Below are 27,279 nucleotides of genomic sequence, written 5' to 3'. Positions count from 1 at the left end.
TTGTCATCTCACGTGCTCAGAATCATTCCTGTTGGTATAATTTGTTCTCCACGACCAATGAAGAAGAAGAATCTAGATTATCCAAGAATTAGTCAATAATTGAGGTGTAGCCACGTTCAATTTAGCCGGGCGAGCCGGGTCAGTAATCGAGCAGTCTGGAATAGAAAGGAATTCTCAGTGGCGACGACGTCCTAATTCAGTAGAAGATTGGGTGAATTTTCCCATTCGCTCGATCCAAAAGTCTGATGGGCAATAATTCCTCATATCTGCATGACATTAGTCAACACCACGAACATTGGAGGAAGAGGTACTCACACGTGCTTCAACCATTCACAAACTATTTGCCTTGTAACAGCAGGATCTATAATCTCTTCCACCCCAAACGCATTGGCTGTCCTAACTGGATTCATCAATCGAGTATATTCTTCTTCCAACTCTTTATATCTTTCCTCTCGTTTTCCGTTCGCTTCTGCTGCTTTCAACTCCGCAGCATGTCCAACCTCAATACCTCCATCTAGTGGAAGACTTCCCCATTCTCCACTTGGCCACGCTACTCGGAAACGAGGATCTCTACAATCGAGCATGATTCCACCAGCTACCCCATATGCTTTCCTCGTCACAACACTAAAGACTGGAGTCGTTGTAGAATAATATGTTGTCCCAAGTGCTACCCCATGCCTCATCGTCGCTGCTCGTTCTGCAACTGTTCCAATTGCATACCCTGGAATATCGACAAATTGGAGTATAGGGATATTGAAAATATCGCAGAATTTGAGATGCCGAGTGATCTTTTGGCTTCCAACAGCATCAAGTGCTCCAGCGTTTATCTCACAATTTATAGATATGATTCCAACGGGTCTACCAGAAAGTCTGGCAAGACCAACAATTGCAGTAGTTCCCCAAAGTGCTCCAATTTCGAACCAACTTTCTGCATCGACAACAGTCTTTATGATTTTTCTAGGATCATACATTCTCGCTTTTCGGCGTGGAATGATTGTTCTTAGACTTTCGCAAAGCCGGTCAGCTGGGTCTTCAGTGTTTAGAACTGGAGGTAAAGAAGCACCAGAGTTTGGTAAGTAGCTCAAAACCGTCCTCAATTGTTCAAAACATTCTTGTTCATTTCCTGCCATGTTATCAATGGTGCCATTTGTACAGTGCATACTTGGGCCACCGAGATCTGTGAAAGTAAGTCCTTCCTCAAAAGTTGCACCTGCTGATGATTAGCATTTTCCTTCCGCCAATACAATACACTCACCAGCAACAACTTTTGGTCCAGCATTAAACAACGCTCCAACATCCGCAGCCATCACAGAGAAGTGACATGAAACAACTCTCGCAGCTCCAAGCCCAATAGCCGGTCCCAATACAGCTCCTAGATTGGGAATCCCCATATTCAACTGTTCGACCACATGGTTGAAAGATGGCATAGGCGGTATATACGAAAACCCCTCTTTTCTAATAGTTGTCACAGACCCTCCTCCCGAAGAGCCATCCACCAATTTGACAATAGGTAACCTCAATGCAACAGCCAATTTTTCCATATAAATCGTTTTTTCCGTCAATGCACCATCGGCATGTCCAGCACGAATACTAAAATCATCTGCTGTAAACAATATTTTTCTTCCTCTCAATAAGCCAAAGCCTTGTACATTATTACTTGGTATATAAGAAATTGGCTCTTCTCTCTTCCCCTGACTTTCCGAAGGATCTAGTCTTTTCCATGAAACAGTTCCAGAAATAGAACCTACTTCGCGAAAACTATCTGCGTCGAGTAATTGAAGAACTCGTTCTCGGACCCAGAGTTTCCCAGCTTGCTTTTGTCGGATATATCCTTTATTTGAGAGATCGGGTGTTTGGGCTATTTTTTGCAAAGAGGATATCGTCCCGAGAATATCTGAATAGTCGGCTGGGAGATCATTTTTTGTTTTGGGCCCTCGACGCTTACTGGATGTATTAGAGATATGACCGGCTACTTGAGATATTCGATCTGACGCGATTTTTGAAGAGCTTTCTTCTTTCTTATCGTTTGTCATGATGATGAGGTGATATTTGATTTTCAGATCTCGTTCTTTGATACCAATTTGTAAAAGCAGAAGCAAACATTCGAGAGCTTGTTGATGAAGATCTAATGATCTACATGATTTGGACCTCGGCTTACTCCCCGCCCCGTGTTTTGTGGGGAAGCTTAACCACACCTTGAAGCTCGGCCACATCTCGAACATTGATGGAGCTTCAATAATTTCAAATTTACAATTCATTTTGCTTTCATTTTCGGTCAGAGAGGATACAGCTCGGTATACTTCCAGATTTCCACATAGAACTCGAGAAAATGCCACAACAACCCTTCCTCCCTATCAAGCGTCTTCTCATAGCAAATAGGTAACCACCAGCCCCTTCTTATCTCCCCCCAAACTAACCCCCAAAAGAGGAGAAATAGCAACGCGTATTCTATCTACAGCACGCGAGTTAAACATAGAAACTTACACCCTTTACACCACCAACGACTCATCACACACTCTGAACTCAACCCATTCCATTCAACTTCCATCTCCATCTTCATATCTCGATATCTCAACTCTGATTTCCATTGTTCAAAAATACAATATCGATACTATCCATCCAGGCTATGGATTTTTATCCGAGTCTGCTGAGTTTGCAGAAAGAATGTGGAGAGAAGCTAACGCGGTTGTTATCGGACCTGGATTCCAAATTCTAGAGAGAACAGGTGATAAACTGATGGCGAGAAATCTTGCACAGGAATGTCACGTTCCTATTCTTCCGGCCCTCCAAGTCCCAACAGATGATGCGACTCAACTCCAGAAGTTTGCATCAGAGGTTGGTTATCCTGTCATCATTAAAGCAGTAGATGGAGGCGGAGGGCGTGGAATTAGGATCGTGACGAAAGAAGACGAGCTAGAAGGGATGTTAAGAGCAGCATTGAGAGAAAGTCCTAGCAAGAAGGTTTTTGCGGAGAAAGCTGCTGTAGATGGGTATAGACATGTAGAAGTTCAAATCATTGGCGACGGCAAAGGAGGGGTAAGACATCTTTGGGAGCGGGAATGTAGTATCCAGAGGCGATTTCAAAAAGTGGTGGAGTTTGCTCCTTGCTCGGTTGCGGATAGGGGAGTTGTCGAGAAGGTTATTGAAAGTGCGTTGAGGATGGCCAGGAAGGTGAATTATCACTCGCTTGGAACTTTCGAATTTTTGGTCCTGCAATCGTCGCCAGAGTTCTATTTCCTGGAAATCAATCCACGTTTACAAGTCGAACATACGATTACCGAATCTCTGGCTTCCGGTATCGATCTCGTCAAAATCCAACTTCTCCTCGCTCAAGGGCATTCCCTCTCATCACTGCTCATAGAATCTCTCCCTTCATCCCCATTAACACCACCTCAAATTCACTCCCTGCAACTCCGTATCACAGCCGAATCCCCCTCTCAGAATTTTTCACTCAGTCCCGGGAAAATCTCATCTTTCTATTTTCCCTCAGGAAATGGTATTCGAGTAGATACTCATCTGCATCCTTCAACCCCTGCAGTCATCGGCACAGATTTCGACAGTCTACTAGCAAAGCTCATTATCACCGCACCTACCTGGCGAGATATCGTCGCGAAAGCTAAACGAGCATTAGATGATACATATATCATTGGAATTGAAACTAACTTAGGTTTATTAAGAGCAATCATCGACAGTGATGCATTTAAGAAGCAAGAGTGCGACACAAGATGGTTGGAGATGAATTTACCGGTGTTACTCAGATCCGCCAAGAAGATAAGCGAGGGCTTGAAAAATTCGGCAATACCGGTATTGACGAGTTCATTACCGACTTTACCATCTTCATCAGGTGTGGTATTCCGTCCGAGAGATGCTTGGAATATTGAACTTACTCCTGATGAATCCTCCAATACGAATGCAAAATCTGGGACTTCGGCGCCAATACCATATCATATGCAAATAACCCGCATCCTCAGCAACAACTTTCCTTCTTCTCTCAAAGCGAACATTCTATTCACTTCTCCATCCTCCACTAGCACAGAACCGACTCCCTATACACTCTCCCTCACTTCGTCCTCCTCTACTCCCACCTCCCAAAAATCTACCCACCGTCTCGGCAACCCCCAAAATCCAAACCATATCACAACACCTTTCCCGGGAAAACTCATCGAAATCTGCGTCGAGAGAGGGGATCAGATAGTGGATGGCCAAACTATCTGTGTGATCAGACAGATGAAAATGGAAGTTGAGGTTAGAAGTCAGAGGGATGGGTGTGTGAAGTGGGTTTTTGGGGATGGGCAGGAAGATCGATGGGAAGAGGGGGAGGGAGGGGAGGATGTAGGGGTGGGAGTGCTGGTTTGTGAGCTAGATGGGGAAGGTGAAAAGGGGAGGGAGAGTAAACTATAGGTGAACAGCCTCTAGTTGATAGAACAACGTAGATAAGGGGAGTCGGCAAAATAGATCTGCGACTTCGGGAGGATTGATTCTATATCATGTGACGAATGTTACAACTCTCAGAGACCAATTGAAATCCACGCTATCAAGTCAACAATATTTTGTCAAAATGTATGAAATGGCAAAGCAAATTTATCTTCATGTCGCTTATTAGATAGGCATCTTACTATTAAGCCACTTCAATTCCTCATATCCTTCCAGCCCCTATTAATTTCCTTATCATTTGTTTCTTATTATCAAGCACAATATTGTTGATTTGTAATTTTGTCATATTCAAGATTGGAAATACAGATTTTAGTGCAAGTGACCTTGGGAAAACGTAGCTGTTGGTCCAACAATCCGTGTAGGTAGTTGTTCATTTAAAGATTACTGATGTATACTTTTTAAACTCTCGTCTACCTCGATAACCTGTATTCAACAGTCTATACTTGTATTTAAATTCTTGATTGATTGATTGATTGGTTGGTTGGTTGATCTTTAATGAAATCATCATGGCTCCAACAATCGTTCTTATTAGTGGTGCTATCAGAGGTTTAGGTATAATACTTTCTTGGTTCACATATTATTCATTTACCTCGTTTTATTCATTCCCAAACTCCCACTTAACATAACAAAAGAGACGGCATTCTGACAACTGTCTCGCTCAATAGGAAAAGGTCTCCTGGCCCAAATACATTAGCAAACCCGATCACATCGTCATCGCCGCCAATCGGGACCCTTCGCATCCAACGTCGAAAGCTCTCTCAGAGCTGCCTACTGGTCCTAATTCCAAGCTTGGTGAGCATAATTATTTTTTCTTCTTTTCTTATTTCATGATTCCCGAATTTGTTTGTTCTTCACTGCGATGGCAAAATTTCACTTTCGTATTTTACGGATTTAATCATAGATACCCGACTTTCTCACTCCATAATACATCAATATCTCATAATTCCCCTCCACTCTCTCCCAGGCCCCTCCCCCACATCCGCTAACCCCCATTTCCACCCCCAGTCATCATCAAAATCGACGGTTCCTCTCCCACCTCTGCGCAAACCGCCATCGACACGCTTCCCTCCTCGGAATAAACCATATAGACCTCGTCATCGCCAACGCTGGTGTATCTTACGCGTGGCCCTCTGTTATCGATCTAAAGATTGAAGATCTAGAAGGCCATTTCATTCCAAATGTTTATGGAGCTGTGAGATTGTATCAGGCGACTTTGTCTTTGTTATTGAAGAGTAAGGATCCAAAATGGGTTATTATTGGGAGTACGGCGGGGATGATCACTGTGAGCATTTCTTTTTGAGTTTTGTTGTTAATCTTTGATAAGATCGCTCTCTTCCCACCCCATTCCTCACTTATCTCCTACTTTCTGTCCCCCATCTCACCTTCCCACCCAAACCAACTAAGAAACCCACTGACTGCCCACGCAGAACCAACTCCCCATCCCGAACGGTGCCTATGGCCCCTCCAAGGCCGCCATCCACTGGCTCACCAAACGCATGAACGTCGAGAGCCCCCCGTTAAACGCCTTCGTTCTTGATCCCGGCTGGTTCCAAACCGAGCTCGGTAACGCGGGTGCCGTCTAGTTTGGAATGGATCAAGCAGCCGTTTCAGTTGAAGATTCATGTGCCCTGATGGTGCCACTTATTACGAAGAGTACGAAGGAGAGTCACGGGGGGAAATTTTGGAGTTATGAGGGGGGCCAGTTGGAGTGGTAGATTGTTTGGGGCTTTGAGATATTGGTGGAAGATCAGATGGATGGCTAGACTGACTGCCTCAACAGATGATTTGGTGTGATTTTGCGTGGATATAAGAATAGGTGAATAGATAGAGTCTATATGACCTGATTAGGACATTAACATCCCTCTGAAGATATAATCAATGGTATATCTAGGTATTAATATTATCTATTAGTTTTATCCCTACATTTTAATGCGAATTTCATATTTCTATGGTTGGTCAGCTTTCCTAAATCTATTAGAATCACTTTTCTACTCGATTACTATCTCAATCTATACTAGTATTCATCTTTTGTACTGCTCTACTTTTCCTGTTTCAAATTCCTAGACCCTCTCCCCTGACTCTCCTATACATCTCTATTTTCCTACTCAACCATTCTCTTATCCTTCTACCCTTCTCTCTCACTTTCCTACCCTCTCTAATTCAAATAGTCTAGATTCAAATCAGGCTAACTAAGATGTAATTATCTTTATGTGTTGATGAAAATCTCGATCACGATCTTGAATCATATTATCATAGAAACTATATATATATATATATATGAGTGGATAAATATTCTATAATTTTATTCTTTGATTAATATAATACATTCTCTCCACATATCAAGTCAGTCTTCCTCTCTATTCTTCAAAATACCATTAAATGATTTCCCAACCCCGGCGAGTATCATAATTTCGAAACTGTATTATTTTACATAGTCGTATTTTATACTTTATGTCTAAGTACGACTATTAGGACTGCTGAATCCAGTAGCTTTGAATACCATATCATACAGCCTCGATAGCTAAGTATATTGCTTCAGCGCTTACACGCCTGTTCTGTCACGACTCCAGAAAACGGCTGTTCACCCCCTTCCAAAAGTTGTTTTCTCTCATCTTCAATTCAGCCTCGTGGACCCAGAGTATAGTTTTCTCCATATCATGTTCCCGGCTTATCCCCAACCTAATGATCTGTGGCCGAAGATCATCATAGTAGCAATATGTATACGCTCGCCAAAACGGTTTTTATCTGTTTAAGTTTTAGTTTAAGCGAGTTTACTCTTTCGTTCATATTCCACACTGCAATCTGCAATCATGCTCAAATATCGTCATAAAAGTTGAAACTACTTCCTATCATCTACAATGAGCTCAACTCTGCGTATATCCATCTACTTTCATCTTCTACATTTTATTATCTTAGAAGATATAGGCTCTTCAATGAGATTCAGTATACTGGTACTATCAGCGTTAATCTGCCCAGTCTGAGCTTATAGGTGTCTCGGTACACTCAGAATCCTTCATTCCTAATTTGAAGAATATGTCACCATAGGAAGTATAACAGAGTGAACTTAGTGCATAAAATTTTAACAAGGATGTCGCAAAGTAGATCAAGTATCTATATGAGTATCCATATATTAAACTGGTTATAAATAACCGCATCTAGATCTAGACCGTGATGCTACAATAGCATTGCTAGGTTCGAAAAAAAGAAAAAAGACATCAGAAGACATCCCAAACGGAATACATAAGTTCATTTAGAAGTAAATAATAGATTTCCTTTTGATCTAACCAAAAAGTCTGATACAGCTGATAAAACTTCGAAAAATAGGCGAGAGTACTCACAGCTCTTCTTCGTCGCTACTAGAATAATGACTACTAAGCCGAGATGGTTGAAGATCTACTGTTGATCTTACAAATAGCTCAATTTGAGAATCAAGTGATTTTTGGATAGTTCAGTGTAGCTTGAAAGTCTGTATTATGGGAGTCAGTAATGTGATCCGCTGTCTTCCTGCCACCCGTCTTCACTTCGGAACTAAGAATTCAAATGTGAACAAGGCTAACAAGGCGACCAGAACGACACCTACTGCAATTCTCGCCTTGCTACTGTGGAGAGAAGATTTGACGGGTACGTCGTTACCAGGAGACATTATCAAGGATATTTTTGAAGTTGAAAGTTGAGTAGGCTCTCTAGATGTTGTTGGTTGGAAGTCTGTCGCTTACCAATATTGTATATTCTGTCTAGAGCTAAGCTATATACAAGAATAAGTAATCCTTTATGAGAATTACTACGAGCCGAGCGCTCTCGCTTATGTTACTATAGTAAGATAAATGACTTAAGGCTATCCATCTACGTACAGACAATTACTCATCTGTAGTGGCGATCTTGATCATCTCCTCTCAAATGATCACATCAGTTGCTTGATGCTTCAATAATAACATTATTGCTTTACGGTCAGTCCCCTGATTACTTGCTGCTGCCTTCATTATATCATCGGTAACTATCACTTCTTCCCCTCGTTTTTCCAACAGAAGTTTAATAATCTCTTTCCCACTAAAAGGATTTGCTGCTGCAGTCTTCATTATTTCTTCAGTAACGATTACTTCTTTTCCTCGCTCCTCCAATAGAAGTTTAATAATCTCCCCACCAAAAGCATTTACTGCTGCAGCCTTCAATATCTCTTGAGTAATGCCTATTTTTTCCCTTTGTTTCTCAAGCAGAAGTGCCATAACTTTTTCGGTGAAATTGCTAGCAATTATCACCACTACCTCTTCAGGAATTGTTAATTCTTCCCCTCGTTCCTTCAGTAGAAGCTTAACAATATTTTGCCCACAAAGACGTCTTTCTGTTTCATCCTGAATTTCAAGAACAGAAAACAAGTTTGTTCCTCGTCTTTCGAATGAAAGTATTGTTCTATTATATCCATTATCCCTATTGCCTATTGCAGCCTTTATCAGCTCTTTAGTGATTGTTATTTCTTTACCTCGTTTGTCAAGCAAAAGCTTCATAAGCTTAAATCCTTGATCCCAATTCCACACTGCAATCTTTATCATCTCTTTAGTGATTGTTATTTCTTCGTCTCTTTTCTCAAATAAAAGCATCATAATCTCATACCCTGTACTCCGATTTCCCACTGCAGCTTTTACCACCTCTTCAGTGATTGTTATTTCTTTACCTCGTTTCTCAAACAAAAGTACCATAAGCTTATATCCACACCTCAGATTCTCTGCTGCAATCTTTATCATCTCTTTAGTGATTGTTATTTCTTCACCTCGTTTCTCGAACAAAAGTTTCATAACCTCATAACCAAAATATGTATTTCTAGCCGCAGCCTTCACCACATCTTCTGTAACTTGGAAATTCTCCTTATTCTGATCCAACATAAGTTTCATCATTTTCCGATTAAAAGACTCTCCAATTTGTATCATATCTTCCTCGCCAATTCGATTATTTTCAATTTGGTTCGATAGTCTTGTTATCATAGATTGGCTTGGGAGACTCCAGCTGAATCCTTCTTTCATATAGACCAATCCTAGCTTTGCCACATTTCTCAATGTATCTTGATGATATTTTCCCTGAAGATCGTTTCTTGTCTGTATTACCTGCAAGAAGAAATTCTCTGATTTCATCCTGTCACCATTCTGATGATACATCCATGCAAGGGTCTCTTTCAATGCTAATATATGCGTATTCTCTCTTCCAAGCTTTCCCTCGTAGCTCTTTATCTTTTCTTGAAGTATATTCTCTGCATTTTCGTAGTCTCCTGCATCTGTCAAGACAAGTGATACATTAATTAAATTGACTGCTCTGTTTTTATCCGTCTTTAGATTTCCTGGTACAGATTTATACCTCTCAATCGTACCTTCATATTCTGCTTGACTTTCCAAGTTGTCTGGGCCTTGCTCCCAGTTCCAGATAAGTAGAAAATCACGCAAGAATTTCTTGATCGGAGGCAAGTCATATAGAGTGTCAAAACATCCATCTTTTATCTGTCTTTTATCTTGCAAAGTAACCGCAATCAAAATGATAGCAAAATGATCCTTGTATGGTCTAATGATAGCTGGCTTTGAAGTCCCTTGTAAATGGCAAACGAGATCGCCTTGTTGGATAGATTTCGCTGAAGCCTGAAGAATCCAACGAGTGTAACCCTTGTTGATACTTGGCTGATTTTTGAATTCGATATTTACACACTGCCTCTCGTGCCTGGTACTATCGATTTCTATTGAGTGTACACGGCCAAGTACGTAGCCCTTGCTCTCAATTAAGGCTATCTCCTTGTCCTCCCAAGTCTTTAGAGATATATCTTGGGAGATTATAAATTTAACAAGTCGCTCCAAAAGCGTTGCCCATGTAACCTTATAGTCAGGCGACAATCCAGCTAGATTAGAACTCTCGGAACTCATGCTGAGCAAGGCATATACCTTGTCGTGGCGTTTGGTGGCCTTACGGGTATGGTACATATCTACCAATGTGCCTAGAGAAAGTGCGCCCGATGGCCGAATTGCATGTTTTGGTCGGAAGATTGCTCCTCTTATTAGGTACATCACTGGACGGATCAGATCTAGCAAGTCTGATTGACGATTGTAGAAAAGCTGGCTGAAGCCAGTGCTGAAGATATACCCGTCTACTATAGCAGAGCCACACATCATCAGGATCTGTCGAGCGAAGCCAACCTCTTGAAGAACCTGCATCAAATCTTGTTAGTAATTTTCTGTAATATCATTGATGGAACATTGATCGACTTGCCCAGATACGTTCAAACCATGGTCGTTTGAGCAGTTCCAAAACTCCCCTCTGATTCATTTCATTGATTCGACGATCCAGAGATTCACCTTCTGGAAATTCACCTCCTGGGGATTCACCTCCTGGGGATTCACCTCCTGGGGATTCACCTCCTGGGGATTCACCTTCTGCAGCAAAACGTATACTTTCGAGCGCTTGATTGCTATCATCTGCTTCATCACCAAGATAAACAATTACGCGATTCGCTTGACCATAGATCTTTGCCATTAATTGAATCTGATGACTCTTCTCTATGTCATTTTCTTGATTGATACAAATAGAGTCCACCCATATGATCCTTTCGAAGGTGCAATCTCGAAGATGTAGTAGTGCTGTATAGAGATTTGCAGTAACAGATAGAGAGCTATTGTTTATATAGACAACTTTAGAGCTCTCCGGGCTACCCCATACGTAGGATAATGCTTCATATAGATGAATCCCCCTGTCCGATTCTCGAAGAGAATAATCATGAAGTCGGCAATGTATTGGAGAGGCCAGGTCTTTAGCTGGCATTAAACCGAGCAAGCGAATACTGTCAGAATTCAGCGGGTCTGTAGAATAACTGTATTTAGACATGACGTGCGATTCAATGTATAAGAGTTAAGAGTGTTTGAGATAGTTGAGCTCAGTGCTGTTGTCTGCTCGACGTTGATCAAGTATCAATTTCATATGTGGGGAAATGTGTAGAGTCTTGTATCTCAGACTATTAGGCGCCACTGTTGCGGCAAAAGCAATAAAAATCAAGTATTCACATATGCTGAGGGTGGGGTGGTAGACGCCACTTACAGGTGTCCTAATCCTACCCTGGATTTAGACGGCAATTCGTTATTGGAGTTCTAATGCGTACAAGAATAGCCTTTTCTTTTGTTCACGCGAATCAATAGAGAAGCTGTAGGTGTTCTACACAAGGATAATTTTGGATATCTTATCTAAATCCAATAGAAGACGAACATTGTTTTACGAGGAGTAGATGTTTAAACCCGTATCGCATCGCTGGAAGAAGCGTCTCGTACAAGCAAGTAAAATATTACATCGGACAGCTAAAGCTAGCTCATAGCTCTAGCAAGTCTACATGTTGCATTCACAGTAAGTTACATGGTGCTAGTCACCAGAGATCAAAAACGCAACGTAATGCTAGGGCCTGTCGATGGGCCAGAAAACAGTAAACGAATATCAGAAAAAACAGATAAGATATGGAAGTACCCTTGTGAATAGATAATGGGTGCTAATTTTAGCCGGGTGCAAATTCAGAACACAAGTGATACTCCGCGGAGCTTCGAAACATAGATTGAGTCGGTTGACAAGATAATCAACTGACTGATATCATGAGAATAACCACGTGAAAGGTACTCCTCTGAGGATGCACTTGCTCAAGGCCGAATAGCATGTCCGAAAAGATTTCACTAGAAATCCTTGCATATATAATACTACGCTGTTCGACAAATCACAGAAGTTGCATGTTTTGAGCAGCATTGCTTGTGGGGGACCTCGGGAACTACAGGTTGATATCTCGCTTATATAAGCGCACGTGAACATGTGAGCTAGGCTAGGCTAGCTGGCTAGCAACGCGTCGCGCTTCCAGTCCTCATCATCTTTGAACTTCCAGCAACTCACGAAGGGTTCATCACCTCTCTTCACTCGAAATCATTTGATTGAAAATCACAATGAATAAGAGTCATCTTTTCTCGAAACATAGTCTCGCAACATATCTGTGTCGAGATAAAAGACTCATACGGTAGGTCAGCTGGTTATGTATACACATGACTCTAACTGCTGAACATCACTGCCTCAAGTTGTCGCAGATGTTAAAATGGCAATATATAGCAACCTAATCCTTTCCATAAGTGGAAGTGCTTGCTTTGCGAATTATTTTCTTGCTACTAGATCATCACTCGAGATTAACTATACAGATTTTACTCATTATTCTCTGATACCATTGTGCTTCTCATTATACATCTGGAGAACGAAGCAGCAATACCCAAAACTCTGCGAATGCCTCACAATCACCGAAAATCAACATTGTCTCGGGAGTCCTCCACTAGCTCCTCCCGATCTTCGCGCTCATCAGGCAGTCGAAAACGTTCGCGCAAGATGTCAAGGAACTCTCGATCACATCGACATCATACACGAGATAGAGAAGACAGGTTCAAGAAAGATGTCGAAGAGGAGGTAGCCGGATTAGGGAAGCGCGTTTACAAGACAGTTGAGAAACTCGAGAATCCAGTGAAGAAGCTCGGAAAGCTTGTTCTCTGGAGTGCTCCGTTGATTCTTGCGGGGTTAGAAGTACGACATGAATGGCATCATCACATACATAAGAGAAGAATGATGGAGAAGGAGTACGAGAAGGCACACTTGGAAATACAATTACAAATGGAGAGGGATGGGAAGAAAGAGGGTATTACGGTTGGGGGGACGAAGAGCCATGAACCGACACAAGAAAAAGAAAAGGCTTCAGCACCTGCACCTGCACCTACTTCTGAAGAAGTACATATCCTGCCTTTTCCTGTACATGTCGACCGTCGGGACGAATATCCAAGACGACATCCTTCGCGACGAGAGCTAGAGGAGAAGGAGCCATACTTGTTATCTCCTTTAGCTCCCGATGCACCATGTCAAGATGTGTGGGAGATTAGACAACCAAGGATTCGAGTGAAACAGCCAGGCTCTAGAGAAGTCCGCTTTCCTCAAGTTCGTTCGCGTTCTGAGTCTGTTTATGAATATAGGCGGTGGTAGATGGTTATGGGTCTCTTTTTCCTGATTTATACTGCATTTGCTTTATTTTGGAGCGTTCAGCGATGTTGGAATTTGAGGTTATGTTAACTAGATTTCATTTCTGATACCCCTTTTCGTGTTGTTATCTAGTTTATATATCCGTTTAACGATAATTTCGAGTCATGAGTACTGGCGGTGGCTTGATTTTTTATTTTAAGCTACTTGTATTTAGATTGCATACTGCTTAACTCAACTAAATCAATGCTTCAAGTGCATAATTGTGATTGTCTCGAAAAAAAAACTTCTACCGACTCCCTGATATACAACTAAAGGAAAGAACTTCTGGTACTTCGTATATTTCAATCGTGCACTGTTTCCCCTCCTTCACCTTCTCCCTCCCCAATCAAAAACACAGTTCTCACCCGTCTCATCTCCCTATCAATCCCTCCAAGTCCCTCCCAGAGACAGCATCCGATGATATTATACGGATTCGCTACCAACAGCTTTAAACTTCAACACGCGAAGGGTCTTGGACATCGAAATGCAATTCTCCTGAATAGTTAGGCAAGTGGTCTTGCAATAAGAATATTTCAGATATTCATAAAATGAAAGGCGTTCTTGAGACGATTTTATTCCCCGAGAACGTGACTTTCGAGATTCCGCCATGTGACTATACATCATAATTTTTTGGAAATAGAATCCAATGAAATGATTGTAAAATTGGTAGTTGTGAATTATCCTCCCGTGAGTTTCAATTATTCTCGCTCTTCAATATATAATCTTCGCCTTTATTATCTCCCAAAGTCGTTTTTCTCATACCCTATGAGCCTCCTACCTTACCCTCCTGCCCATACCTCATCATCCTTGACCCCCAATCCCCCTCCCCCACAATCCTCACAAATGATGCTGCCTCACACAACACGCCGCAATCAGCGCCACAACCGCCGCAAAAACAGAAACAGCTATTCATTAATTCATCCCATTAGTCACAATTCACTAACATCAACTACACCAATATCAAACAGCACAGACAAAAGTCTACATACCATGAGTATAAGATAAACAATTCACATAAACATTCTTCACCAATTCTCCCAATTCCCCATCGAGATTCCGCACGTATTCGATATCCGAGAGTGCTCGTTCGATGATCTAGAGCGGAGAGAAGATATAATTTAGTAATTCAGATCCACGAAGTCCAGAAAAAAAGTGAAGAGAAAAAAGGAAAAAATCCACACACCTTCTGACTGCCCTCCCACCCCTCAAGCGCAACCCTAAGACCCTTTTCAAGCCCCGCTTGCATGATACTTCCTGCCCCGCTAACCCCCACCACACATCCTACATTCGCGCTTAGAAAAAGGCCACTCGTGGCAATTGCTAACTCTTCTTGTTCTACACCAGCTGTGAGTCCTATAAATGATGCTGAAAGTGCGATTCCGTTACCGAAGCCGCCGGGGATGATGTAGAGGGATTCGAGGAAAGAGGTGTGGCCGTGCCAGCGGAGGAGGAGGAGGGCGTAGGATGTTAGAGAGGAGAGGGCACCGAGGAGGAGAATGGGTTTGTAGTGTCCGGTTCTAGGGGGGATTAGCGGAACAGTTTTAAGAAAAAAAAGGGGGGAGGGAATGGGGAGGGAATGGGGAGAGAATACTTGTGAATAATATATCCAGCCAGGAGACCTCCTACTGCATTTCCAATTACAGAAGGCATGAGATGTGCACCAGCCGTTGTGAAAGTCGCATGATCGGTTATTTGAAAATAAATCGGAACAAGCATCATCATCTAGTCATTCATTAGTCGCTAAAATTAAACGAATACTTAGTCAAGAAACCACATACCGCCATCTGAGCGCCCGATTGAAAGCCCAAATTGACGTAACTTGTAAGTACATCTCTATTACGCAACAATCTCAAGGGGAAAATAGGCTCTTTGGCCCAAAAGCCTTCAACTAGAAAGAATATAATTCCAGCTGCAACTGAGATGCCTAATAGCGATAGCAATTTAAGATCAGTCCAAGGCATTCGATGGCCACCGAGATCGAGGACCATAAGTCCGCAAACGATTGAGACCGAAAGGAAAATGGAGCCTAGAAAATCAATACGCCTTAATTTCGAGAAGTGCGATTGTCTGCCGCAGATTTGTTGCGGTGTGATATCCAGTTTCCAGATTACTAGCATCAAGGCTAAGATAGTAGGTGGACATTGTGCTAAAAATGACCTGAACACAAAATAATCAGAAAGTAGAATACTACATATGCATCAGGTACTCACCAACGCCACCCAATAGTATCAGTCAGAAACCCTCCAATTGGACCCCCCAATGATCTTCCAGTTGTAGCTGCAATATTGACATAGCTTCTCCATTTAGCGACTTCTCTGATTGGAACCATGTCTTGTGGATATGAGATTAGTTTTGTTAATAACAATGTGTAAGAAACACACCTGCAATGACAATCGATACTAGACAATTGATACCAGCGCCACCAACGCCTGCAACAAGTCGTCCTACTACCACTACCGGGAGATTCCACCCCAGCCCACTAAGTTTTATATTAGCTTATTACAAACAGTTCATCAGACACAGTTTTGGGTGAGAAACATCAAGTCCAATGACTAATTTCGCAATACCCCACCATTCCATATGTTTGCGCTAGCAATAATGACCCACAATGAAGCTCGAATTATTGATGTCCTTACCAAACAATCATAACAATCGAGATCTTTTCACAAATAAAAACACCTACCAAATAGCACAGCCCAAAGCAAAAAACACATAAGAAGCTAGAATCGTACTCTTCCTCCCATAGATATCACTTAATTTCCCATACTAGTCTCTAATTAGATGGTGATCCTATATTCTGGAAAAAGGCGTAGACAACACACCAAAGACTGAGTAGCGCACATAGCCAGCATATACGACGAGATCAGCCATCCTGCATTTCCCAGATCATTGAACTCGCTACTGATGGTTCCACTCGTGGCAAGAACCAGTGACCCGTCTGCATTTGCTATAAAGACGCCTAGGGATTTGTGAGATTGGGTATATTGATATTGAGAATGGGAAAATAGAGAGAGAGCAATCTTTGGCTTGGAGAGCCTCTAAATAAAAAGTCCAAACAATTGCACCCACCTAAAAGAAGAATTGAAATGACGCCTGCTATATTACGCGAGCTTTCCGGCGATGGATCAACAAGGGGTATCTTGCATATTGTGGATTCCTCATCGCTGTGAATGGAAGATTTATTGTAACTCGTAACTTCTGGGGTTTTCGCATCCGAAAGAAGAGGTGTAGATTCATCATCCCTCGACCTTTGAATCATTCCATTGGTGACAATTGACATGCTTAACAGGAAAGCACTGTGAGACGATGACAAAGTTGGGAGAAGAATGGCGCAATGTCTAATTTATGGAGAAGAGAGAAGTGCTACGGAACATACATAGTAGACGACATCTCCCCAGTTTTTCATATGAAATGCAAAGTTATCCAATGTGTTTTCTATCCAATGGTTTCCCGCACCCTTGATGAAATCAACAAGTGGAGTCACGGACAGGGAAAAGTCTCTAAAAAAGAGATCTAGATTTTTATCCTGTGATTCCTCAAATGGTTCGAAGACTTGCAGACATGTCACTAGCACATGGAGGCAAGGATTGATAGGGAGAGGCCATTCAACTACGAGGAATCTGGCAAATATTCAACCATTGTCACCAATCGGTCGATCTTCATCTCTGAAAGAGTGACTCCGGGAAAACAGAAAGTTTCATGGCTAAGGAGGGATACTACGCCAAGAGCCCGTTTTGTTCATTCTACACCCCGCAGTATGCAGTAAGACAACTAGAACAACTTCTTATCTGGCTTGCTCGTCCATTGTTTGTTATGCATAAGCAATGATACACTACCTTATCTTTTCAACTGCGGCATTGCCAGTTGATGTCCGTACTCAACGCAACGACAAAAATAACCGGAAATTCCATTTATTTTTGAGTCTACCGATAGCTTGACCAAAATCGATTGGAGAAAATGTCATACGGGAAAGTTGCCAGAAGGTCATCCCTGGCGTTGTTGCAAGATCCGCAAAGTTCAAACACTTATCCTAAGGACGGCTTTTATCACTTGCATAAAAGTCGCCATCAAATATCGATCAAGGACTTTCGGAAGACTGCCCGGATAAGGTCGCGGCGTCTGATTCCAGACTTGAGACGTTTCTTCGTGGGGGTGGGGTAACTCATGGGTGGTACGATGATTTTTTGTTACAGGACAGCATTCGACGAATCAACATGAGACCGAGTACAGGCTGGTGGGCTATGGATTTGATAACGAAGCCAGCCGCATGATGAAGATTTGCGTCTCGTGAAGCATGAAATTGACAATAGAGTTGAAAGATTTAAGAACAATTGTAAATTAAATAGACATTTTGTGGCAGAAAGTGAAATATAATGGTAGTCTGCTGCCCAATTAAAGGGTTGGCGTTGTTGACTGTTTTTATTTACAGCGGCGCATTTGATCAACAACATGATAATCCGAGACCGTCAAAGTACGATGTGAGCGAATAAGGCAAAATTCCGAACCCCATGCATGCAACTCCTGGAAATATACAATTGGAAAATGTGATGGCTGGACTCGGAGTATTCAAGGGGTCAGCCTCCACAGTTCGGTAGCCGTTCCAATTGTCTTGTAAAAGAAGAGAAGAAAATGTATGGAACATAAAGATTAATATGATTTTAATTTGGGCCTTCCTTGGCTTTGAAGTCTGTTTCCGAGACCCCTTCCGCTCAAAATCATCCAAGAACTCCCGGATTTGATCCCTATGTAACCCCAATGCAACGCCAATAACATGCAAAAATTTGTGGTATATTCAATCCCTCAACCACGCTCTTCGTTTCTCTTCCTTTTTTTGTTTTCTCTTCTCCTTAAATTGCTTTAGTTCTGCTTTGGATAACTTCTTGCCACTGCGTTCTTCCTTCAAACTTCTACCGTCATGATTATTTGCCGCAGCATCAACGTCGAAGAAAGCGTTCATTTGCCTTTTACTCTTGTTCTCATCATTGAAATTCTCTGGATTGATTTCTGCAGCTTGCCAACGTCCTGTAAATCGATTGAATTGGCCAGTTGCTGCATAGGCGGCGGCTGGATCTAACCCAACAGGCGTTGGTTCTTCGACTGCCGATGATTGCGCATACCAGGCGTTCGGATCATAATCTCCGTGGATAGCAGGATCATAGCCACCGGCTGGGCGAGAAATTGGGTCGAGTTCTGTAGGTACAATAGCAGACTTTGTAGATGGTACGCCTGGAGGGCCAGGCTGCGAGACCTCTGGAACACGAGGGTTATCCCATTGTGTGGCTCCGGTAAAGCGATTGTAGAAGTAAAAAGCTTGATTTGTTTCATCCCAGACTGGCGCCCAACCATCATCTTCTTGTGCGACAACTGGAGGTTGTTCATTTGGGAGGGGCGGAAGAGGTTCTTCTGGTAATGGCGGGCCCTCGGTAGCAATATCTTTCTCCCTTGGATCGCTCTCTCCGTTTTGATTCTCATTCAAATTCGTATCATTATCTGAAGTGACGCCTTGTTCTTCTGTACCAGTTGATGAATCTTGAGATGTCGCATAATTTTCTGGTTTGTCAGATTTTGTAGTTTCCTCGCCGATCTCTGTATGCTTTAATTCTGTTTTATCGTGGATTGATGAGTTCTCGTTGTCTAGAGATTTTTCGACATTGCCTTTCGTCAACTTCGCCGTTTGAGTATCTAAGGTACCTGAATCTGGAGTAGACATATTGCACTGGATCTATTATGCATCAGAAAGAGCTTTTGACAAAAGAAATGGAATGGCCTGCTACAAGAGATAATGTGCGGAGTAGATTGATTACAAAATGTTGTAGAATTAAAGTTAATTGATGTCGCAAAGTTGAAGATTCAAGAGTTTATTGCCAATGGCTTTCGAACCTTTGAACAGCCAGGCGCTAGAGCAGCATGGTTGCCTGAGGCATATATCAGTGTTCTTAACACGTGATTGAGAAAGTCAACGGCAAAGTTGACATGTGAATTGAATCGGAGAAAAGGGGGTGAAAAGGAAAAAATGTTATGAGTTTTTAGTTGGTGTTCATACGCAAATCTTTTCTTGCGTCTGGCGCAAAAACACTGGGGTAAAAATACAAAGAAAGAATTTGTTATGCAATATTTTGAGTGTTCCATGCATTTGCTACAAGAAACCCGTTTACCACAAGCTGTAAACGATGTTCCGTAATTATTTGTTGATTTACAATTAGCTGAGTATTGTTTCATAATACAATAATGTTACATCGATGCTAATTATTCGTTGATTCTCAACGTATGATATCTTGCGCAGACCTGATGGCTTCCCGTGCTTTCTCCAGATCTCGTTCGATAACTGGATCTAATCCTTTGCCTTCCTCTGCCTTGTTCAGGTTTTCACCAACAATCGTTTCCACGTTTCTCACAGCCTTTCTACCCTCTTCTCTAACCTCGCCTTCCCAGTATGCCCGCGCAGTCTCCCATTTGGTTTGCATCCGTCTCATACTCCACACTATTCCAAAGGCGGCGACTGCTCCTGCTTCGTATAAAGTTGTAGACATGTTACTCACATACATTAGACCGGCAAGAGCCGAAGTCAAGGATGAAGTACTGAGGGTTTGCAGAACAAGCTTCTGCGCTAAGGCTTGAAGAGCAGGAATGGTAGTTGTAGATAAGAATGATCTAGCAATGGGAATATGTAAAGGCCAAGGCTGAGGCTGTATTTTCATTGGTGTATCCTCATCCGCTTTGATTGGGATAATATCTCGAAGATTTGGTGGAGGAGGTAATCCTTCTGGAAGGGCCTCCTGGACAGGTGTGTAAGCCCAATCAGAGTTTTGTGTAGAGTCAGAATCAAGAGGTATGTTTCGATAGACTCCAGCTTCTTCTGTCCGTCCGGCTAGAAATATGATCTCTTTTTCGGCCTCGATCAAGAAGCTTCGGCTCAACATATCAGACGTGATCATGGAAACATCGTCGACACGCCAAAACAACTTCCACCAACCCAGCTTACGCCATCTCTGGCCACCAAAGGCTACATCCAGTTGATCCCGAAGCTCAGTATGAGCACGTTCAGACCAACGAGAGAGCTCGTGACGTAGTGATGTCATCTGGGCTGAAGGTATTCGAGTAGACAAAAGAAGGGACAATTGTCTTGCTTGTTCTACTTTCAGGTTTTTCTCCGCATTTTGTATGATAGATAAAATCAGTCGGAGGAGTGGTTCTTTGATAGTATCTTGAGTTGAGGATGCACCCGACTTCATCCAGTCAATAACTTCTGGAATACCGCTTGACAACCATTGACGCTCGTAAATCATCGCATTCTCAATGCTTTTACGAAATGTTTGCAGAGCTTCATTGCCAGATGAAATATCGATAGATGGTATAGGTAGAGATTTTGATTCGAAGTTTGGAACGTTGACAGCACTTCCGATAGATTCTCGGTTTGCATGCAGAGGATACGAAAGAAGAGAGACTGCTCCCATAATTCCTTGGCCCAGGAGGAACGATTTATGTACGGGCGTTGTAACTGGAGTATAACGGGCTGCACTAGACGGTATCTCCATCGTCGGTACTAAGACTGTTTCTTCGAAAAGTTCGGTTCCGTTGACTATTGGAGGCTCCATTTCCAAAACTAAAATCTCCATTTTGTGCCCATTGAACATCGGAGAAGAAATATTCATTTCATGTACCAGCCTGCCATTCCGCTCCGAGCTTTCTTCCTCATTATGTCCCACCCTTATCAATAATGGCCGGTTCATGTCATCCCCGTGAATTATACGCCGTTCCCATTCCTCCTCTGCTTTCAATGGGTCCGCCAAAATGAGTCTCAGGAGCTCTTTAGCCTTCTGAAGAGAGGTACCACCATCTGCAAGTCCTAGTATCGCAATCCTTATTGTCTCTTGGCCCTCTGGTTGTTCTAAACCTCTCAACGCAAGTTGTAACCTAGAGATATTCACATAATTCGTGGCGTGTTTTTGTACGTCGAGTAATGCCTCTCTAAGAGAGCTGCGGTCTAATTTGGAGATATCACCAGGTCTTCCATTATTTGTAGCTTTTATAGGAGCAGAAGATGATTGCCGGACTGATAATTGAGGGGTGGGTAAGAGTTTGCGTTGTCGAGGTTCACTCCGAGGCCTCTCTGAATATTGAGATAGAGTGCATATTGGGCAGATATGCGATTTCTCGAAATTGTTTGGCGTTCGAAGGGATTTTTTCCAGCCAGTTCTCGCCCTAGGTATTCGTGGAGGCATTATGGTCGAAGCAAGAGAGACAAGACAAGATTGAAGATTTTGGGAAGCTCAACCTTGGAGGTTGGCATTTGTGCCTTAGATTCAAGGCTAATATCGCGATATTTGAAGCTTCAGTTACGTCACAAATTGCACAACAGAAGAAAAGTACATGTAGTATCTGTTAAATTAATGGTTTGCTCGTCTTTTGGTAGTCGTCTCATAATCACGGTTTATTTAATCCCATTCCTCCAAACGCTCTATCGAGTTCGTCACCTTCTTGATTTGGAACAGCCACAGGGGTTTGTGCGAGGCGTGAAGCATCATTATTTGACACATCAACATCCATAAGGTTTTCACCTCCTGCAACTGTCTTCTTCTCTGGCTCTAGTATCCGAGCATCACTGTCCAACCATCCGGGAGCTACTCTACGCTTCTCTGCCAATTCTCTTGCAGCTATCGCATCTTCCCAGGCCTTCAGCTCCCTGTCTGCATCGTCTTGAACCTTCTGTATATAAGCTTGAAGTGCTTTGCAAGATGCAATTATCTCATCTGGATGTGCTGCGTGGCCCGACGACGATACAACGTATTGAGATCTCCCGTCGCTGGACGAGGCTGCAGCTGCCGTAGATGATGGTGGCAACGTTGAGGGAAGAGTTTTATATGTGTAAGGAAGAGTAGTCGCAGTAGGAAGAGAGACAAACGGTGAGACCGTTAGAGGTACCTGCGCTAACAGTGGATGGGTACCTGAGCATTGTTAGTTCTTGAGTTTCTCTATCGGTGAAGTTGTACAAGGGGGGCACTCAACGGTTGTCCATGATTTAAATGGATCTTGGGAAAGAGCTATGACCAGTAATCTTCTATCAATTGGTCTTCGTTTCTTCCAAGTAATAATAGACAATTAAATGGAATAAGATTTACCAAACAATTGACGACCCTTGTCTTTTTTCTCCGATAAAAGGGATTGCGTGAAGTGTTCTCGAAGAATTGGAAGGGCAGAAGGTTGGGTTAGAGTCTTGGAAAAGCGATATCGATTATGCCCCTGGATCTGGATCTGGATCTGGTTCTGGTTCGAGGACTGTGAAATCTGAGAATGGGATTGCTTTGCAGATTGGATTGGTTGCTTTACTTCATATAGATAGTAGATGTGCTTAGGTGGTGTCTTTCTCGATCAATCAGATGCTTTCTCTTATAATGAGAGATACAGTCATATGATATTGGCAATTCGAGACGAGGAATTTATGTGTGTATATGTGTGTACGGAGTATGTATGTATCTGATAGACATGTCCGAAGAAGGTGTGTGTATGTGTATACGAAGGAGGTATACCCAGGTATGTGTACGATACAACGTAGGTGTATCGTATATGTAAGATGGAAATTTATACTTTCTGGTGTTCTCTTCAATCTTCAATGTGTCCTGTCCTTGTAATGAATGATAATACGATAATATAAGTTGTGGTGTTGTGGAACCAGTGAATGGGTAGAATGTTGGTCGAGGCTTCAGAATCCCCACAGATATTCGTTTTTGCTTACTAGGTCGGCACTCACCACCACTCACCACCCATTCACCACCACCTCGACCACCCACTCACTCACCCATTCACCCTTACCAAATTTATTAGGCAGTCTCGCAGTCTGGCAGCACCCTGGGATTTGCCGCCTTTTTATTAAACTTCACCTCCAGCTTTGGCTTAACCTTCCCCGAAACACAAACAACTTGAACCCTTTAAAACTTATCGGATTGTCAGCCTTATTGACAACTGCTACCAACGACAGCGAGTTCAATATACTCTGCCCTTTCCTTTGATCTTCAACAAGGCTTGCTTGGAGTCTTCGTTCGGATTTGTTCAATTTGCTCAGGAGCTGATACAAGTTATTTACGGCTTAATTTGTCTGCTTACTTTAAGGGTCCAGTTCACCTGTATTGAACAACCTCCCCTTTCTCTTCAGCCTCTTTCTGCCATCCGCTTTCCTAACCCGATCGCAAAATATCCAGTTACGACTGATTCCTTTTGTGACACGACAGTCGCCAGGAAATTCCATATTCCTTCATCCTTTACACCGTTCGCCATCATGGACGGCGAGGACCAACCCAAAACCCCGCTGACCCCACTTGCGCCAGCGGGCATTGAGAACAGAATGCAGGTTGATAATGCTTTGCGAGCAATTCATCAGAAGAAACCTGTGCCAGAGATTGATTTTACTCTGCATACCATGGAAGATGGAAGTCAAGTGAGCACGATGGAAAGAGTATGCAAAGGTATGGTTGAATTCAAGATGCGCAACTGCCAGAGCGCGATGCTGAGTCTATATAATTGCAGATGTACAAGCACCTGCCATGGTCCCACCGACAGATCAGCAATTCTTCTCGCCACAAGATCCATCCAAGCCAAATTTACAATTCTTGAAGCAACATTTCTACAGAGAAGGTCGCTTGACCGAAGAACAAGCTCTTTTCATTCTCGAAGAGGGTACAAAAGTATTGAAGCAAGAGCCTAACCTTCTGGAGATGGATGCGCCAATCACTGTTTGTGGTGATGTTCACGGACAATATTACGATTTAATGAAGCTTTTTGAAGTGGGTGGAGATCCAGCTGATACCAGATACCTGTTCTTGGGAGATTATGTCGACAGAGGTTATTTCAGTATTGAGTGTGTGTTATATCTTTGGTCCTTGAAGATCTGGTACCCAAACAGCTTGTGGCTACTTCGGGGAAACCATGAATGCAGGCATTTGACAGATTACTTCACATTCAAGCTTGAATGTAAGCACAAGTACTCAGAGAGAATCTACGAAGCATGCATGGATTCATTCTGTGCATTGCCTTTAGCGGCTGTTATGAACAAACAATTCTTGTGTATTCATGGAGGTTTGAGTCCTGAGCTACACACTTTGGATGATCTTAAAAGCGTATGTACACCTGCTGTTACTTTTTTCAGGACGTCACTAATTTAAATTGGCAGATTGATCGATTCCGCGAACCTCCCACTCATGGTCTTATGTGCGATATCTTATGGGCAGATCCATTGGAGGAATTCGGACAGGAAAAAACTTCCGAATTCTTCATTCACAATCACGTTCGAGGTTGCTCATACTTCTTCTCATATCCCGCTGCATGCAACTTCCTTGAGAAAAACAACCTTCTTTCAATCATTCGAGCCCATGAGGCACAAGATGCTGGTTACAGAATGTACCGAAAGACTCGCACAACCGGATTTCCTAGTGTCATGACCATTTTCTCAGCACCCAATTACCTCGATGTCTATAACAACAAGGCCGCTGTGTTAAAGTATGAGAACAACGTTATGAACATCAGACAGTTCAACTGTACTCCTCATCCTTACTGGCTACCAAACTTCATGGATGTTTTCACTTGGTCTCTACCCTTCGTTGGAGAGAAGATTACCGATATGTTACTCGCAATTCTTAGCACTTCTTCGGAGGATGAGCTCAAGGATGATCAAACTCCATCAAGCACTTCTCCAGGTCCTATATCGCCACCCATCAATTCTCCAATGGATCCGGAATCCATCGAGTACAAGAGAAGGGCAATCAAGAACAAAATTCTTGCAATCGGTCGTCTTTCCCGAGTCTTCCAAGTTCTACGAGAAGAATCCGAGAGAGTTACCGAGTTGAAGACCGCAGCTGGTGGCAGACTTCCAGCTGGAACTTTGATGCTTGGAGCAGAAGGTATCAAGAACGCGATTACTAATTTTGAGGATGCACGAAAGGTTGATTTGCAAAATGAACGTCTCCCACCTAGTCACGAAGAAGTCACGAGACAGAATGAAGAGGGACGAGAGCAAGCCTTGGAGAGAGCGAAGAGGGAGGCTGATAATGACAAGGGGTTACAATTGCTTTCCAGAAGGCTTAGCACGTGAGTTACAAACCTAGACCCCAATCAAACTTACCATAGCTAACATCTCGGTAGTGATCGTAAGAAATAATAAGATACAAATATACAAAGGGAGGAAGGGAATTGGGAGCACTTTGGGAAGCTACTATGATAATCGATAACGTCTTGGAGGTCATCTCAGTGATATTCTTTGGGAAGCTGCCATGGGGATCGATTTAGGTCGATAGATACATTTTGATCAATGATTTGCGTACTTAGACTGTTGATGCATGAATTGCATACAATGTTAAGTCTAAATTTATGTTTGAAAGTTTTGAAGCGTGATATTTGTTGTTTGATTTGAGTCTTTACTTGATTCGTTGGGGCTTCTTGTGTCCAGTATACGTGTGAATTCGGACTGTTGTGTTGTTCTTGGGGAAGAATGCTACAGGTAGGTATCGTTACTTCGTAAGCGGTATCACTGACTTCCTTACTGACTTGTTCTATATAGGCGACGCTTATAATGTATACATACATCGAGATTAGTATGGGTTTCTTCTGGTACATAGTAAAAAATGCTGTTTTTGAGGTAAATGGTTGTTTTGGTTAGGTGTTTTGGATGGTTGTTTTGTTTTTGCTGGGGTTTTTCTTTTTGGGGGGGGAGAGGGGCGGGTGTGATCTGGTGTGATCTGGTGTGATCTGGTGTGATCTGGTGTGATCTGGTGTGATCTGGTGTGATCTGGTGTGCTGTGGATGGATGGATAGGTAGAGAGGTATATGAGTCAATAAGTAGGTATTTATGAGGTGGAGTTGGTTTATAAGGGGGTTATGGGGAGATGGAGAAGTAAATGAAGCATTTGACGGTAGTATATTGGATCGTAAAATATACGCGGGTACCTTGGTATTTGTTAATGGGTTCTTGAGCTGTGCGTTTGAATTTTCTTGGTTGGGTGGGTGGGTAGGTGTTGGGAGTTGTTGGGAGCTGATGGTTAGGAATTGGTTCTTGGATGGGGGGTGGGAGGATGTGAGGATGGATAGGGAGGTTGATGGGGAGGATGATGTTTGGTTTTTGTGTGGAGGATGGGGGGATGGGGGGATATGAGGATTATTAGATATGAATGGTATAAAGTTTATTTCAATAATTAGATATAGAGGATGTGAGGACGTGAGGATGCAGAAGTCGAATTGTATTCAGAGAACTGATGTTGCATGTCTTGATCTTGGGAGTGGATATCGGAATCTTGGAGTGGGTGTAGAGATATCGTGGATTATAATGAGCTAAAGAGATGAGGATATGAGGATATAGGAATGTGGAAATATGAAGATAAGGTTTGGAAAGATGAGATACAAGAAGATGGGAAGTTGGAACTATAGTAACGACTACTTATTATATGTTGTTATGACTTTAGAGGAGATGTGGGAACTGTGCGAGACATAGGACATTACTATATTCGCTCGAGGCTGACTTGCGTTAGGTCGGGTTGAGATATCTTGCTATAAATGGTGAAGAATTCTGTGCCATCTATTTTCTAGAGAAAAGGAAGAATCAATAAGACTTAAAGAGGAGGGCGAGGGGTTTATATCTATACACCCACCTAGCGCTGGAGATACTAGATATCTCACATCATTCCCACCTTAAAAGGATTCACTTTCCTACATGAACATGTACACTATCTACATACCTACCTCCCTAGCATTAATCATCAAGCTATACATCTTCCCTCAATATTCCTATTTCCATCATCGTCATACTATGGTCGTCAA

The 27,279-nt window shown here is 42.5% G+C and overlaps 10 protein-coding genes across 10 annotated transcripts; 4 read left to right on the top strand and 6 right to left on the bottom strand.

Annotated features, from left to right (window-relative positions):
* Nucleotides 1–196: 196 nt before the first annotated feature.
* Nucleotides 197–2,033, bottom strand: EAE98_000581 (uncharacterized protein; the record flags this gene model as incomplete). Its single annotated transcript, XM_038948199.1, has 3 exons — nt 197–266; nt 316–1,210; nt 1,256–2,033. The coding sequence occupies 3 exons, from the start codon at nt 2,031–2,033 to the stop codon at nt 197–199; spliced, it is 1,743 nt and encodes a 580-aa protein (XP_038815876.1).
* A 296-nt stretch (nt 2,034–2,329) lies between these two features.
* On the top strand, nt 2,330–4,401 carry EAE98_000580 (uncharacterized protein; the record flags this gene model as incomplete). Its single annotated transcript, XM_038948198.1, has 2 exons — nt 2,330–2,379; nt 2,427–4,401. 2 exons carry the CDS (start codon nt 2,330–2,332, stop codon nt 4,399–4,401), a joined length of 2,025 nt encoding a protein of 674 aa, XP_038815875.1.
* A 539-nt stretch (nt 4,402–4,940) lies between these two features.
* EAE98_000579 (uncharacterized protein) lies at nt 4,941–6,017 on the top strand (the record flags this gene model as incomplete). The annotated part of the gene is made up of 4 exons (XM_038948197.1): nt 4,941–4,986; nt 5,069–5,226; nt 5,399–5,716; nt 5,862–6,017. The coding sequence occupies 4 exons, from the start codon at nt 4,941–4,943 to the stop codon at nt 6,015–6,017; spliced, it is 678 nt and encodes a 225-aa protein (XP_038815874.1).
* A 2,310-nt stretch (nt 6,018–8,327) lies between these two features.
* EAE98_000578 (uncharacterized protein) lies at nt 8,328–11,286 on the bottom strand (the record flags this gene model as incomplete). Its single annotated transcript, XM_038948196.1, has 2 exons — nt 8,328–10,613; nt 10,675–11,286. The coding sequence occupies 2 exons, from the start codon at nt 11,284–11,286 to the stop codon at nt 8,328–8,330; spliced, it is 2,898 nt and encodes a 965-aa protein (XP_038815873.1).
* A 1,515-nt stretch (nt 11,287–12,801) lies between these two features.
* Nucleotides 12,802–13,443, top strand: EAE98_000577 (uncharacterized protein; the record flags this gene model as incomplete). Its single annotated transcript, XM_038948195.1, has 1 exon — nt 12,802–13,443. One exon carries the CDS (start codon nt 12,802–12,804, stop codon nt 13,441–13,443), a length of 642 nt encoding a protein of 213 aa, XP_038815872.1.
* An 873-nt stretch (nt 13,444–14,316) lies between these two features.
* On the bottom strand, nt 14,317–16,759 carry EAE98_000576 (uncharacterized protein; the record flags this gene model as incomplete). The annotated part of the gene is made up of 10 exons (XM_038948194.1): nt 14,317–14,384; nt 14,469–14,574; nt 14,663–14,996; nt 15,071–15,201; nt 15,258–15,636; nt 15,690–15,810; nt 15,861–15,958; nt 16,163–16,245; nt 16,302–16,438; nt 16,549–16,759. 10 exons carry the CDS (start codon nt 16,757–16,759, stop codon nt 14,317–14,319), a joined length of 1,668 nt encoding a protein of 555 aa, XP_038815871.1.
* A 1,512-nt stretch (nt 16,760–18,271) lies between these two features.
* EAE98_000575 (uncharacterized protein) lies at nt 18,272–19,189 on the bottom strand (the record flags this gene model as incomplete). Its single annotated transcript, XM_038948193.1, has 1 exon — nt 18,272–19,189. One exon carries the CDS (start codon nt 19,187–19,189, stop codon nt 18,272–18,274), a length of 918 nt encoding a protein of 305 aa, XP_038815870.1.
* Nucleotides 19,190–19,739: 550 nt separating this feature from the next.
* Nucleotides 19,740–21,701, bottom strand: EAE98_000574 (uncharacterized protein; the record flags this gene model as incomplete). Its single annotated transcript, XM_038948192.1, has 1 exon — nt 19,740–21,701. One exon carries the CDS (start codon nt 21,699–21,701, stop codon nt 19,740–19,742), a length of 1,962 nt encoding a protein of 653 aa, XP_038815869.1.
* A 202-nt stretch (nt 21,702–21,903) lies between these two features.
* Nucleotides 21,904–22,495, bottom strand: EAE98_000573 (uncharacterized protein; the record flags this gene model as incomplete). The annotated part of the gene is made up of 2 exons (XM_038948191.1): nt 21,904–22,424; nt 22,486–22,495. The coding sequence occupies 2 exons, from the start codon at nt 22,493–22,495 to the stop codon at nt 21,904–21,906; spliced, it is 531 nt and encodes a 176-aa protein (XP_038815868.1).
* A 1,257-nt stretch (nt 22,496–23,752) lies between these two features.
* On the top strand, nt 23,753–25,627 carry EAE98_000572 (uncharacterized protein; the record flags this gene model as incomplete). Its single annotated transcript, XM_038948190.1, has 4 exons — nt 23,753–23,939; nt 24,001–24,590; nt 24,644–25,557; nt 25,612–25,627. The coding sequence occupies 4 exons, from the start codon at nt 23,753–23,755 to the stop codon at nt 25,625–25,627; spliced, it is 1,707 nt and encodes a 568-aa protein (XP_038815867.1).
* Nucleotides 25,628–27,279: the final 1,652 nt, after the last annotated feature.

This window comes from Botrytis deweyae, assembly GCF_014898535.1.
Source record: "Botrytis deweyae strain B1 chromosome Unknown BDEW_001, whole genome shotgun sequence".
Lineage (NCBI taxonomy): Eukaryota > Fungi > Ascomycota > Leotiomycetes > Helotiales > Sclerotiniaceae > Botrytis > Botrytis deweyae.
Note: the sequence above shows the minus strand (reverse complement) of the source record. Positions and strands in the feature narration are given on the sequence as shown.